At 64.7% G+C, this 13488-nt stretch overlaps 1 protein-coding gene across 12 annotated transcripts in view; it reads left to right on the forward strand.

Moving 5' to 3' along the window:
• LOC111152858 (acyl-CoA synthetase family member 3) overlaps nucleotides 1-13488 on the forward strand; it is a 48838-nt gene that overhangs the window by 34759 nt on the left and 591 nt on the right. For 3 of the 12 annotated variants that reach the window (XR_002640957.1, XR_002640956.1, XR_002640960.1), the window contains 4 exons: nucleotides 1068-1194; nucleotides 9392-9526; nucleotides 10077-10188; nucleotides 12230-13428. Coding sequence is in view for 8 of the 12 variants with exons in the window: in XM_022511540.1 (XP_022367248.1) it covers nucleotides 1068-1194; nucleotides 9392-9526; nucleotides 10077-10188; nucleotides 12094-12268 (549 nt within the window). In the remaining 4 variants the exon portion in view is untranslated. Of the gene's footprint in view, nucleotides 1-1067; nucleotides 1195-9391; nucleotides 9527-10076; nucleotides 10189-12093; nucleotides 13429-13488 lie in introns of those variants that run through there. The other 9 variants (XM_022511540.1, XM_022511541.1, XR_002640958.1 and 6 more) reach the window with 9 other exon arrangements.

Below are 13488 nucleotides of genomic sequence, written 5' to 3' on the forward strand. Positions count from 1 at the left end.
GATGCTTGGAAGTAGGTCCCCCATCTCCGGCAAGAAGATGGTCTCGCCTTGGCAGTGGATCAGACCAAGGGCAGCAGTGGGAAAATGGGTGAAATAAAGCCTGGTTTGGTTGGGAAACAGACATCCTCCAGGCAGGCCGGATGGCAGGCACAGCACTGGGCCCTGACGTGGGGAGTGGGCTGCGATGTCAGCGGAGAGCTGCAGGGGCGGGATCGGCTCTGGTCGGCCGCCCGCCGTCGGCCTTGGAAGTATGGACTGCGTCCAGGCCTCAGACAGTGAGCCTGACAGTTTGACAGCCTTTTCGAAGGGATGGTTCTTCCCCAGAATAAGTTCATTCCGGGTGGGAGCTGAGCTTCAGACCGGAGGGTCCCTGGCCTCCGTTCGGTCACCTTCGCTCTGTGTGAGGACGGCCTCCCGCAGGGCCTCCACATGTGCGCGTGCTCTGCGCCTTCTTCTGGCTTCGCTGGAGCCCTTCTCCGTTTCCTGTAAAGCCCCGCCTCCCTCCTGCGCTGCCCTGCCCTGTGGTCACAGCAGAGACGTGAACCCCCCGCCCCCGCCACTCCCCAGGACCACGCGATCTGGGCGCCCTCTGTCCCAGGCACCTGAGGCCGGCCCGTCCTCTCTTGAGTGGCTGCGTGCTCAGCTCCCTTCTCCCCAAGCAAAGTGACCACCTCCGGAAGGCCCCACGGGAGCTGCCGGAGCCGTGTGTGTGCTGTGGCGGCTGGCCATGTCCCCAAGCCTCCCATGTGCTGTGGAGTGCGCAGGAAACACTCCGAAAAGGGAGAGTCTTCGATGCCAGGGGCACACTCTGAGAAGTGGACGGGCAGCTCGAATCCAGCCAGGCCCTGTGACATGGGTCAGCGACTCCTGGCTTCAAGTCTAGAGGATGAACACAGAGACACACACTCCCTGCTGTGGTGTCCACCTGAGGTCTACTGTTGAAAGACGCATTTTCAATCATTTCCAACGACGTGTCCAATTTCAGAAGAGGGTGTGGTGAGGAGGGTCACGAGAAAGGCAGGTGCAGCCCCCATCCTGAGAGGGGTCCACTGCCTCCCATGCTGCAGGTGACCCCAGGGTTCAAGGAGAAGGAAGGGGAGCTGTTGGTCAGAGGGCCATCTGTGTTCCGAGAATACTGGGACAAACCAGAAGAAACGAGACGTGCCTTCACCTGGGATGGCTGGTTCAAGACAGGTAGGAGGGGGACCCGTGGGGGGCGGCCTGGACACCCCAGGATCTTCTGTCCAGGGCAGAGATGGGGTGGGATGCACTCTGTGTCTCCTGTCTTCGAGGCTGCGTCCTCACCCTGCCCCAGGGCCCCAGCAACCTCTAGAAGGAGGGCCGCGACAGGGCCTGGATGTAGAGAGCCTCCTCGGCCCTTCCCCCGCCTGCCCCGAGCTCCCGCTTTATAAATCGTCTCGCCCATCCCCACCCCCCAGGATCTAGGTCCTTCTGGCAGGATTTGGTTCCTTGTTCTTTTGGGTCGTTTTCCATTATTCTCCCCCAGCACCCGGGGCCCTGTGCTTGGTGTGCCAGCAGTCCCTTCCGGCAGGACCCAGAGCTGCTCAGGGTCCCCCGGCTCCCTCCTTGGCCCCAGTGGTCCCGAAATGGAGACTTGGTGGCAGACACTGAACATTACGGTTGTAGCTCACTGAGAACGACCTCCTGGCGGGTTGGTGGTCGGGTTCTGGGCGGTTCCTCCTTTCTTCCCACCCGTCCGTGTTTGTATGAGTTTTGCTGACAGTGCGTTGTTGCACAGTCATCTTCGGACAGTATTTTCCGAAGAGAGAGCCTTGCTCCATGCACCACTGCGTGCGGCCCCACCGTCAGAAGTCTGCCTCCGTTCCTGTCCTGCGGGGCACAGAGCCATGGGGCGGGGCGGCGGGGGACGGGCGGCCGTGTTCCTTAGTCTCGCGGCCACACAGCATTTGCTCGGGCGCCTCGCTGGGCTCGGGTCGGCATGGGAGGTCGTGTGTCCACTCTCCTCTGCTGCTGTCACAGTCCTGAGGTCACTGAGTGGCAGAGCAGGGACTCGTGGACCCTGGCAGTCTCGGTCTGTGGCGGCTCCTGACACAGGTGAGGGTTTCGTTTGAAGGCGGCCGGTGGAGGGTCTTCCTGGTGGGGGTGTCAAGAACCCCCTTCCTGTCTCCCTGCCAGGTGGCACTGGGTCCACACTTGGTGGTCCTGGCCAGTCCTGCGTCTGCCCCGTGGTCCCGGGGCATGTCTGGGGTTCTCGGCTCTGTGCCTGACAAGCGCGTCCCAGCGGCCGCTAGGGGCGGTGTCCAGGCTCCCCCTCCCTCCGTGCCGGGCACAGGACGCGGGCATGTGATGGTTAGGGAGGGCTGGCAGCGTGGACGTGTATCAGCCTTCAGAGCAAGGCTGGACCTTGGGAACCTGACGGGGGAGCGAGTGTTCTGGGGTCGGGCCCTGGGAGCCCTGGTCCCGTTTCTCGGGACGTCCTGTCTCTGTGTGCGGGTGCGGTCAGCGTGGGAACACACCCAGCTGGTTTCCCTGGTTCCCGCGAGCCGGTCTGACCCTGGGCCTCTCCGTCGTCGTCCCTCTCGTGCGGGTTTGGACGTCCCTCCTGCAGCCTCTGAACGGTCCCAGTGTGGCCATCATCTTTTATTTTTAAATTCAGATAAAAGGGTTTTTCGTTACGGGCACGGGGCCCCAAGCCCTGTGGATTTGCTGGACGCAGCTCTCTGGCGCCCGGAGGCCCCAAGGCCAAGTGCGGGGCCGTCAGCCTGAGAACGTTCGGCCGTGGCTGATGAATGTGTGCGCTGGAAAGGAATAGCGCGCGTTAGTTATTGTAAAGAGATGTCTTTAGGAGAAAATGATTTTGAAATTCAGTTTAATTTCATTGTAATGCGCCGCAAACAGGAAGGGAGCGTGTGTGTTTAATTGGCTCTCGGGGGTGAGGCCTGGAAGCCGTGTGCCTTTGTCACAGGCCATTAGCGACACAGGCTGCATAATGTGTGGGCACAATCAGCTCGCAGCTGCCGCCCCTGCAGGGAGAGCGCGATATTAAATAGAAATCAGGATAAATTAAACTTAACCCTTTCCCTGGCCAGCCCCTCCTGCCACGGGGTTCTGGTGGGAGCTGGAGAGCTGCTGCGGGGGGCCTGGGGGAGGGCCTGGCCCACCTCTGGACGAGAGCAGAGAGGTCACCAGCCAGTCCTGCCCTCCCCGCCCCGCCGCCATCCCCTCCTCCCGCAGATGCGCGAGGAGCCCCTCGGAAAGCCCCAGCGGTCGTGGCCACTGCAGAGGAGACCCACCATCACCCCCAGAAACTCTGCCCAACGCCACAGGCATCTCCTCCCAACCCTAACTCACGGGCACAGCAGCGCCCCGGAGAGAAGCCGTTCGACACACACACGGCCCCGGCGCTAGCCCAGGACAGCGGGACAAGGGTTCCGGGCGCCCCCAGCCCTCAACCCTTTTTGTTGACCTCACTGCCAGAGCAGAGGACACAGAGGTGGGGACACAGGACGGAGGTGAGGACACAGAGGTGCGGGCACGGGACGGAGGTGAGGACACGGAGGGCACGTGGGACGGGGATGAGGACACGGGACGGAGGTGACACGGAACGGAGGTGACACGGAGATGAGGACACGGAGGTGACCTGGGAGGGAGGTGAGGACACGGACGGAGGGGGACCGAGTGAGCAGATGTTACAGTTCCTGCTGCCTTTGAGGCCTTCTGCCGAGCGGTTCTGTGTTAAAGACACGGCTGAGTGTCAGGACGCAGACAGCCTGTGACTTCCTCTAACGATGCTCTGGCGTCCACTGTCTCGCATCAGGACGTGGGCCTGGTAAACGGCTCGATTGTTCCACATCGGTGCCCTGGTTGAGGGGACAAGGGTGGGCGGAGAGAAGCCGCTAGAGCATCACGGGTTCCTGCCTTCTCCACGGCACGCACGTGACGTCCCTCCCAGAGTCCAGCATCCCGGAGACACGGCAGAGGGACGGAGGGGGCCTTGGCGGGCGTCGGCTCTCCAGAGCTCTCCAGAGCCGCGCCCCCGTGGCTCGCTCTCGGTGCCCAGGCAGCCCTGGGGGGAACGGCAGAGGCAACAGGCGGATCCCAGGAGGCAGAGCAGCTGGCCGTGAAAAAACATAAGACGCGGTCTCACTTCCTTATGATGAGCGAGAGAAATACAGAGACAGAGATGGACTGCTGTCACCGAATTTATTATTTTTTTTAAAGATTTTATTTATTTGAGAGATCACAAGCGGGCAAAGAGGCAGGCAGAGGGAGAGGGAGAAGCAGGCTCCCCGCTGAGCAGAGAGCCCGAAGCGGGGCTCGATCCCAGGACCCTGAGATCATGACCCGAGCCGAAGGCAGAGGCTTTGACCCACTGGAGCCACCCAGGCACCCCCGTCACCGGATTTAAAAGATCCTGACCGTGAGGCAGCTGCGTTCCCTCTGCAGGTGGGCCCGTGGGTCAGGAGTGTTTCTGGGACCCCCATCACAGGGCAGCTGAGGGGCGGGCAGAGCCAGGCACGGACATCTGCGGTGTTACTTGTGAAGTGTGAGGCGAGACCCCTGCGCCTGGCCGTGGGGGCTGCTGCCCGTGTTGGGAGGTATCCGGCCACAGGGGTCGGGAGGCCTTTAGAAACCGGGTTCTGGAGAGCGACGACGGGAATGGGTGACGTCTGTGTGTGTGCTGGGCTCCCGCAGCCACCGGCCGCGATCACCTGGGGGAGGACCCCTTCCTTTCCTGGAGCTCTCGGCGCTCCCTCCATGGGCATGGCTGCTCTCAGGGCACAGTGGGCACAGGCTGAGCCGACATCATGCCTCTCGGACAGACGCGGTGTCTGCTCTGCTCCCGCCCTGCCTGGCCGCAGCTGGGGCTCTGCTTTCCTTCTCCGGTAGGAGAGCTTCCATCTTGGCCGGTGAGTCACAGTTAGGAGCTGGGCCAAGGGCTGCATGTTCGCAGGTGTGGGTGCGTGGAGGCCACGGCCGTCATGACCCGTGCGCCTCGCTGACCCGGGAGGCAAGGTCGCCCCTGCAAGGACGCTCGGCGGGACCGGTGGTGCAGTGCGCACATGGCCAGGCCGCTGTGCTGGCAGGTTTGTGCATGGAAGGTTTGGCCGTGCTGTGCCGCATTCTGTCACCTGGCTTCAAAGTCCTTTGTTTCCCGGGGTTCTTCTGCCCTTGCCGGCGTGGCCCTCGTGAAGCCAGTCTTGGACCCGCAGGAACGGGCCTCCGTGTGCGGTGACGGGGTGCCCAGTGGTGACAAGAGACGGCATTCCCTCTGTCGACATCAGGCTCCAGCTGCACGCGGGCCGGCTCCTGTGGTCGCCGCACCATCCCCTCGTCAGTCCCAGGCCCCTGGGCGCAGGGTGATTGTATGTAGGCAGAGTGACGTGTGTCGCCGGAAGAGCCGCTGGTTTTACCAGCTTGAGAGCAGTAGCCGCTCACACCTGGGCTCTGAGGCCACTCCTCACACCCATCCTCCCCTCGGAGGGGCCACGTTTCGTGGCTCCAGTGCCAGGTATGCACTGTGAGGCCTGAGTCTCCTGGGGACCGGGGTCCTTCTGTCCTCTTGTTTCCCTGAGGGCCGCCCTGCCTGCTTGGGAGTCCCCTGTGCCCGCCGTCCCACCAGGCCCCTCCTGCCCTTCTGCTCCAGAGCCTGGGGCTGCGTCCCCAGGAGCCTCCTGACGGCAGGTGTGTGGGTGCACTTCAGGGGGGCGTGTGTCCCGTAGTGTCTTTGCTCGGCAGGCGAGGTAGACTCCAGGGTTAGAAACCCTCCTTATCCGTTCCCCGCTTCCGTAGCCGCGTCCTTCCTGGCACCATACGAACTTTTCCTCCAGGAAAATTTGGAGGAGAATTTTCTCGATCCCAGAGTCCTCGTGGGACAAGCCGAGTGCCTTGGGTGCTCTGACTCTGACGTCCCTCCTCCTGCTGGCGCTCGGGACACCACGTCCTGCGGTTCTGGGAGCCGTTCGGCTGATTCTCTGCCCTACAGAGCGTGGCCATCCCTGGGGGCTGAGAGTGGGAAAGACACGGGGGAGGCCGAGCTGTCCCATGGCCAGGGGGAGCCGACCCAATACGAGCTGCCCCCGACCTGACCCCTGCCCCCCAGCCCCGTGTGGGGGCGATGCCAGGAACAGCCCGTGCCAGGCTTGTGGGGCCTACGGGGCCTGACGTGCAGGCTCAGAGCGGGGGGCTGGGTTCTCAGCTGCCGCCCTGCACCCCTGCGCACCCCAGTTTCCGCCCCGGAGAGCAGGGCGGGTGTTTCCCAGCAGGCGTAGGCTGCTGACCCCTGGCAGACAGATGACCTCAGCGGCACAGGAGTACGCCTCACAGCAGGGGTTCCTGTGCGTGCTTCTGGGTCCTGAGTGAGCGCAGAATCCTTCCTGAAACTCGCGGAGTCATCGTGTGTGTGCCGACACGGGTGACTCAGCTTTGGGTGAGCCCCCCAGGGGAGGCAGAGACTTCTCCACAAACCGAACAGCGGTTTCTTAACGTGTTTTCTGTGCGGTCGGGAGATGCAGGTGGCGAGCTGGGCGGCCCTGTGCACCCCCATCCCTCTGCCCAGTGTCCGCGTCCTCGTCACCAGCACGACACCAGAGCCCATGCTGGGGCTCATCCAGGGTCTACCAGCCTGACACGCGTGTGCCCAGCTGTGTGTGCTCACTGCCCTCATCAGGCGTGTGCGTCCGCGCTGGTTTGCGGCCACGCGTCTGTCCCCCTCCGCCCCCATTGCTTGTCGTCCAGGGAATGGCATGAAGACAGACCCTACGAGCAGACCCTCTGGGGACTGGCCTTTTCCCTCTACATCACTCCCTTGAGATCATGTCCCCTGGCCGGGGCTCTGTGTGCCGCACCCGATCTCTCATGAGGCAGGCACTCTGGGAAGGCACGGGACAGTCTCCTGGGGCAGTCGGAGCAGGCCCATGCCGGGTGTCACTGCCCAAAACAGGGCCCTTGGGTGCCGCCGGCCGGGCTCAGCCCACATCTCCCCAGCTGCAGGGCCAGACGCTGGCCGCAGGGCAGGCAACTTGGTGTCCAGGCGAGGCAGGGACCTCCATCCCCAGGCTGGGCCTCAAGCGCGTCACGTGGTACCAGAGGGAAGGCTCCAGGTGCCCACGGGAGCCCGGGCGGGTGTGCCGGTCAGGGCGTACCCCGCCTCTGAGCGTGTGTGTATGTGGGTTGGTGTGGACATCGCACCGTGTCTGGGAGGCGGGTGTTGCTTCCCGTTGTGGGTGACAGGCGCCACCAGGCCCACGGAGTCCATGAGGACTACCAGCAGCTCCCCTGATGTCGTAGCACATCTGTCCCACTTTCCTGCTCTGTTTAGTTTCCTAGAACCTCCCCATATCCCTGCGCTCAGGGCTCTGTCCCGCTGGGGAGCACGGCAGGTAGCTGGCCGGTCGCACCCAGATGTCAGGCTCTGCATACACGGCTCCCACCCTCGCTGCCCAGGACCCCTCTTTCTGACCCCCGTCCTGGCCCTGAGCACGTCCTGCCCTCCGGAAGTGGGCTGCCCATGGGTTAGAGACTCGTGGGAGTTTGGGGGACAGCGCAGGCCTTCAGCCATCGTCTCTGCTGGGATACAGCATCAAGCAAACAGAGCAGAAGGGCCAGGAAAGGGCGTTGAGGGCCCTTGTCTCCGGGACATCGAGCAGCCTTGCGGACTGGGCCTCGGTTCCGAGTATGTCCCCTGATCAGCCTGTGCACCCCTCCCCCGCAAGGTCCTGTGCTCAGAACTGACGTGGCCGGCTTCTCTGGGTCTCCAGGCAGCGTGGAGAGGGGTCCCCGGAGAGCAGGGCAGGCCCATCTGGGGAGGCGAGCCAGAGCCTGCCACCGCCTCCCCTGGCGGTCAGGGCAGGACTGGAAGAAGAGCCTGGGGGGCAGCTGCCGTGTCGGGGAGACGCCCCCCGAGCCTCAGCAGCCGTGATCTGGGCAGGCGGGATGTCTCTGGCAGGACCGGAGACAGGAGCCTGAGCCCGGGGCAGGGTCCCTCACCCGGCAGGGTCTCTGGGTGAGTGGAGGTGCTGGGAGCAGGGCCAGGAAAGCCCTGGAGGGACCCTGGGCTGGTGCAGTGTCCGTCCAACAGCATGAGCTAGTGACAGCTTGGACTGGGCCCATCGGTGCCTTTAAGGAGCAGGTGACTGGTGGTCAGGAAGCTCTCGGGGCGCACACAACCGTCCGGTGGGGAGGGGACGCAGCCAGATATGGGGAGCACAGTGGGCCTCGCAACACCCGCAGCAGGTCTCCCACCCCAGTCCTCCCTGCGGCCCTCACCCCTGCAGCCTTCCCGCCAGCCAGCCGCCACCCTGTCAGGCCGTCCTGCGGCCACAACGCCCTTGAGGCACTTGCAACATCTCTGGCTCCCTCTGCCTCCTGTCAGTGAGACAACCCGCCACGCCCGCGGCCTGTCCTCTTGGAGCCTGGCCCTCCCACGCCACCATCAGTGAGCCGGCCACCCGCCCACGCACAGCGTCTGTCTGGTTTAGTAGACGGGCTCGTGCCTGGGGCGCAGCGGGTCGGGGAGTGGCAGGTGACGGATGGGGCCTTCCTGCGTGGATGCTGTGACTCGTAATGAAACCCCCGCTGTGTCCCAGCTCATGACCCAGTGCTCGGGCCGTGGGAGCACAGGCGGGTGGCGCCAGCGCTGTTCCCAGGGGCCCGGCGGGGTGGCTGCACAGGCACGTGCATCCACGTGCACACGTCCACACACACACATCCGTCCACGTGTGTCCACACACACTCGGGCCCGCCGCCCCTGCACCCTCCCTGCTCTGGGCTGGCCCCCGCTGGCCCCTACCCACTGACCATCCCACTGCCCAGCATGGCCTGGAAGAGGACCGGTTTGGCTTCCGGCGGGGGGGGTGGCCAGCATGCGGGGAAGCCCAGTGGGAAACCACACCGTGGTGCAGAGGGACAGGAGCGTTTCGGAGAGTCCATGGGACTCTTTGCAGCCCGGGAGACCCCAAGAATGGGGGGTGCTACAGGGAGGTCCTCTCCACTAGGACCCTGCCGTGACCGGGACCCCACAGTGGGCTGGCGGGAGCAGCCGCCTCTTCTCTGTTGCACGGGCCTGAGAGAGGACGGGAAGGGACCGAGCTGGGTGGTGACAGCCCAGCCGTCCTGCCTCGGAGCCCTGGTCTTCACTCTGTCAGCCGCTGGGGACACTGCTGTCTGCACGGGGCTATCCGCGGTCAGACCCCAGGCTGAGGTCAGAGCCGGTGAGCCTCATGCTTGCCGCCTTGTCCCGAAACAGCCCACGTGCACGGCCGTCCCAGCACAGTCACCGTGTGGGGTGTCGGTGCCCCAGACACGGGCAGCTGGCCTGTGACAGTGGGGACGTTGCTTCCACGCGTGTGCCCCTCGAAACAGGCGGGGCCCCGGGACGCACGTCTTGCTGACAGAGCCCCGTCCTTAGGCGACACGGCAGTGTTTAAGGACGGCACCTACTGGATCCGGGGCCGCACGTCCGTGGACATCATCAAGAGCGGTGGCTACAAGGTCAGCGCCCTGGAGGTGGAGCGGTTGCTGCTGGCGCACCCCAGCATCACAGGCACGTGGCCCCCAGCCCCGTGGCAGGGACCCCCGATGGCAAGCTGGCTGCGGGCCCCGTCCTGGAAACGCTTCAGACGGGCCTCCAGCTGTGTTTGCTTGTGGACACACCCAGGCAGGTGACTCGCCCTTGGGCCGCACCCAGTGGGGACCCTCTGTGCTCGGCCCTGCGGCCAGGGTCCCGGCCTGACCTCAGCAGCACCGGCCTGCTCGCCGTGACCGTGGGCTGAGCCCCTGCTTGCCCTGAGTGGGCACTGGTGCTCGCCGGTCCAGGAAGCGTGGAGCCTACCTAGACCTGCCCCTGACCTCAGGTCACAGGCTGAGGCCCCCCCGCGGGGCTCACTGGTTGTTGTCGCCATCCCTGGGGAGTGCAGGGAGGACAGGGACTCGGGAAAACCAGCCCCCACCCTGAGCTCCACCTGGGAGACGCGCGGGAACCAGGCCTCGCCCCGTCCCTGGGAGGACCAGCTGTGTTGAGCCCATGCGGGCCCCTCCCCTGTGGGCATGTCCCCAGCCCACAGCAGTCAGCATGGCCTCCCCTCTGTCCGCAGATGTGGCTGTGATTGGAGTTCCAGACATGACGTGGGGCCAGCGGGTCACTGCAGTGGTGACCCTTCAAGAGGGACACTCGCCGTCCCACAGGGAGCTCAAAGAGTGGGCAAGGTAGGGACAGGCGGGGGCACTCGTGGGGCTGGAGAAGGGGACGGGGGAGTGACTTGGGTCTTGCCGCTGTCCAGCTCAGGGTCGAGGGGTTGCCTGGAAGGTCAGGTGACGTTACATTCCCACGGCTGCCCCCAACACGCAAAGGACTGCTGCAGGGAGCCGCGTAACGGTCGCCGGGGACAGAGACAGCCAGGACCACAGGGTGGGCGGCCCAGCCACAGCACAGGGGCACAGGGTGTTCTCTCGGCTCCGGGAGGAACCCATAGGCACAGAGCCTCCGTCCTCCCTCACCCACCCACCCACCCTGTGCTGAACATGGCCTTGGGGAGCTGGGGCCCCGGCTGTCCCCCGGCCTGTGCCCCCACCGCAGCGCTGTCCTGTCACACTGTGTCCCTGCGGGCCCAGCTTCATCTGACGTTAGACCGTCCCCAGACCTCTGTATCCACGTGCCGTGGCTCCAGGGCTTTCTCCGTGTGCCGACACACACAGGCTCCCTTCCCCGTGCCTGCGGTGCCCCACCGTCAGTCACGCCAGAGCCCGAAGGACCACGGGGGTGGGGGCTGCGGGCAGTGTGGCCACGGTCCCAAGCTCGATGCGGTTAGTGATGTCCCCCAAATTCTTGATTTCCAGTCTGGGAAGTTTCTCCTTCCTCTGCTGTCTCTCTGCACCCCTCCTTCCCAACGTGCCTCCCTCCTCGGTGCTAAAGGCATTTTTGGTTCGTCCAGCACGATTCCACAAGGAACAGAAGCCCTTGTTCCGTGAGGGCCAGCGCGGCTGTGCGATGTGCTCCACTGGGTTTGCCGACGCACACTGGGAGCCGGTGTTCTAGTCGCTGTCGCGGTTTTGCTTAAACGCCAGTCACCAGTGTGGAGCTGTCCGCGGAGAGTCGGGGTCCGGTCGCGGGCAGCCCATGCGCACGGGTCAGGCTTGGGACCGTGGCCGCGGGAAGACCTGAGGCGGGTACTCTGTGCGCTTGGGGTGGGGGCAGGCGACACCCCTAAGAGGTCAGGGCGGGCAGCCGACTGCCATCTCCAGGATAGTGAGGCCGACGTCCAGGCTTCTGTGTCCTCAAGCCAGGCAGTCGCTGGGCGGCGACACCGAGGCCACACAGCCCATGGCGGGCAGGTCCGCCTCTCCTGGACGTGGCCCTTAGTGAAGTTGTGTCGGGTCTGCGCTCCCACGTTTTTCCTTTCTGACGATTCCTCCCTCAGCCGGTGCTCCCCAGGCCGAGTCGGGGGCTCAGGCCACATGTCCCTGCGAGGCAGTGAATGTGGTGTGGAGCAGGGCAGCAGCACATCTGTGCCTGGGACGCGGCCCACCCACTACCCTCCTATCCCCGAGATACCAAGTCGGAAAGGGACGTGGGGTTTACACCCAAGGAGGAATCCAGGATCCGTGGTCTTGACCCACAGTTGATGTCCCATGAGCCCCCAGAGGAGTGGTGGGCTTCGGCTTAGCGTCCCGTCCTCACTTTGTGTAGGCCGTCCCTCCTCCCAGGAGAGCACCTGCTCCACGGCCCGCGGCCCCGGGAAGACTGCTTTTCCCCAAACGGCTTCGCTCCACCGCTCACTGAGCTCAGCCTTTCAAAGGAGTCCCGGCTGGCCCCTGGCGTCTGCCGTGCAAACACATTCTGGAAATGCCGGGGCCCCCAGCCATCCTTCCGGATGCTTCTCTGTCACTTTCTAACTCCTGTGCCTTTTGTAAGCAGCTGCAGGTTGGGGTTCCTAACGCCGGGTTCTCACATACTGCCCCCACCTGCGCAGGCCACCCACCTCCGCGGCTCTCCCCCGACGTTCACCTCGTTCTTAGCGTGGCTGGGCCTGGAACAGACTCACCCGCTTACCAAGAACGGCCGATCGGCACGTAGTTTCTGCGCTGTGCGCGTCCTGTCCCGTGTTCTTGCAGGGACGCGAGCTGCAGGAAAGGAAACGGAGAAAATCACAAGGGAGACCAAACGCATTTTCAGTCCTCTGCTATGTTTATCAAAAAGTCCCCACGTAACCGGATTCATGCGACTCAAACCAGTGTATTTCTGTCCCAGCGTCGTCTCTCCAAAAGGGTTCAGTCCTCAGGAAATGAGGTGTGTCCCAGCCTGTGCCCCCTGGGGCCTGCCCGCTCCTGTCTGCTGCCCGACCGCCCGGGGACTGTCAGCATCTCTGTCTGAAAATGCCTTAAGTTTGACCTCGTTCTTGAGGGCGCTTTGCTCAGGTGACGGGGACGGCGCCCCGCTGGCTGCTCACCAGGCCGCCCAGCACGGGGACCAGCAGAGTCTTGGGGCTCCTGCCCTGGGCCCTGGCATCGGCTCGCTGCTGCCGCAGGGGAAGCACACACCCCTGGACACACGGGGTTTGGGCAGCGAGGCCGCGGTGCTCCGAGGGGCTGTTTCTTGATGCCAGCTCCGTGCCACCAGAGTCCCTCGGACAGTCCCGTGGCTTATCCCGCCAAGTCCAGCCCAGTCCTCCCCTGTGTGCCGCCGGCTGTCTCCCGTAGCCGCCAGCACTGTGGGCGGGGGCACCCTCTGCCCTGACGAGCCAGCACCCGAACCCCGAGCCGTCCCACCCCCGTGCTGGCCTGAGCTGCTGCCTTCAGCGTGAGCCACCCCAGGCTGACGGTGCCTTCCGTGGGCTGTTGCTGACGTGCAGGGTTGGTGTGCGTGTGGACCCCGCCCACAAAGGAGAGCAGCACCCGGTGACCACGGCTGAGAGTCCGGGTCTCTGTCGCCGCACACGGTGGGCTCAGCACAGTGCCACTCCTGTGGCTGAGCTCGCCCCCACAGTTTGCGGGCTGCAAGGCCGCACACACCTGCCGGCCCCAGACTCACACTGCCTGGTGGTTTGGACGGGGCCTCCTGAGAAAACCGGTGCCTGCCGCCTAAGGAGACGTTTCCAAGTAGAGCCTGGGGGTGGCCAGACCCGTCCACGGGGCCCCTCGCCGGAGAACGCACCGTCTAACAGGGCCCCCGTGGGGGCACGGGCAGCAGAGCAGCTCTTGGACCAACAGACTAGCCTCTCCCACTGCTCAGACGGGGCTCTGTGGGGAGTGCTGCCCCAGCGCACGGGACCACCAGCCCAGGGGTCTGCCCACCTGCCTGCTCCCGCGTCTGGCCGCGGCCTGCTGTTGTGACAACCAGAGCGGGACCTGCTCTTCTGTTCCAGGAGGCCTGGCCTCTGCCCATGGGTGGGCCTGGAACACGGGCCCCCACGTCTCCGTGTTCGCGTCCACAGCAGCGACACGGGGCGGGTACGGCACATGCTTGGGCTTCGGGGCCCCGGGGGACCAGGATGCTTATCCCGGGGAGCT

Source organism: Enhydra lutris, unplaced genomic scaffold (genome assembly GCF_002288905.1).
Source record: "Enhydra lutris kenyoni isolate GAN:26980312 unplaced genomic scaffold, ASM228890v2 scaffoldscaffold30, whole genome shotgun sequence".
Classification (NCBI taxonomy): Eukaryota; Metazoa; Chordata; class Mammalia; order Carnivora; family Mustelidae; genus Enhydra; species Enhydra lutris.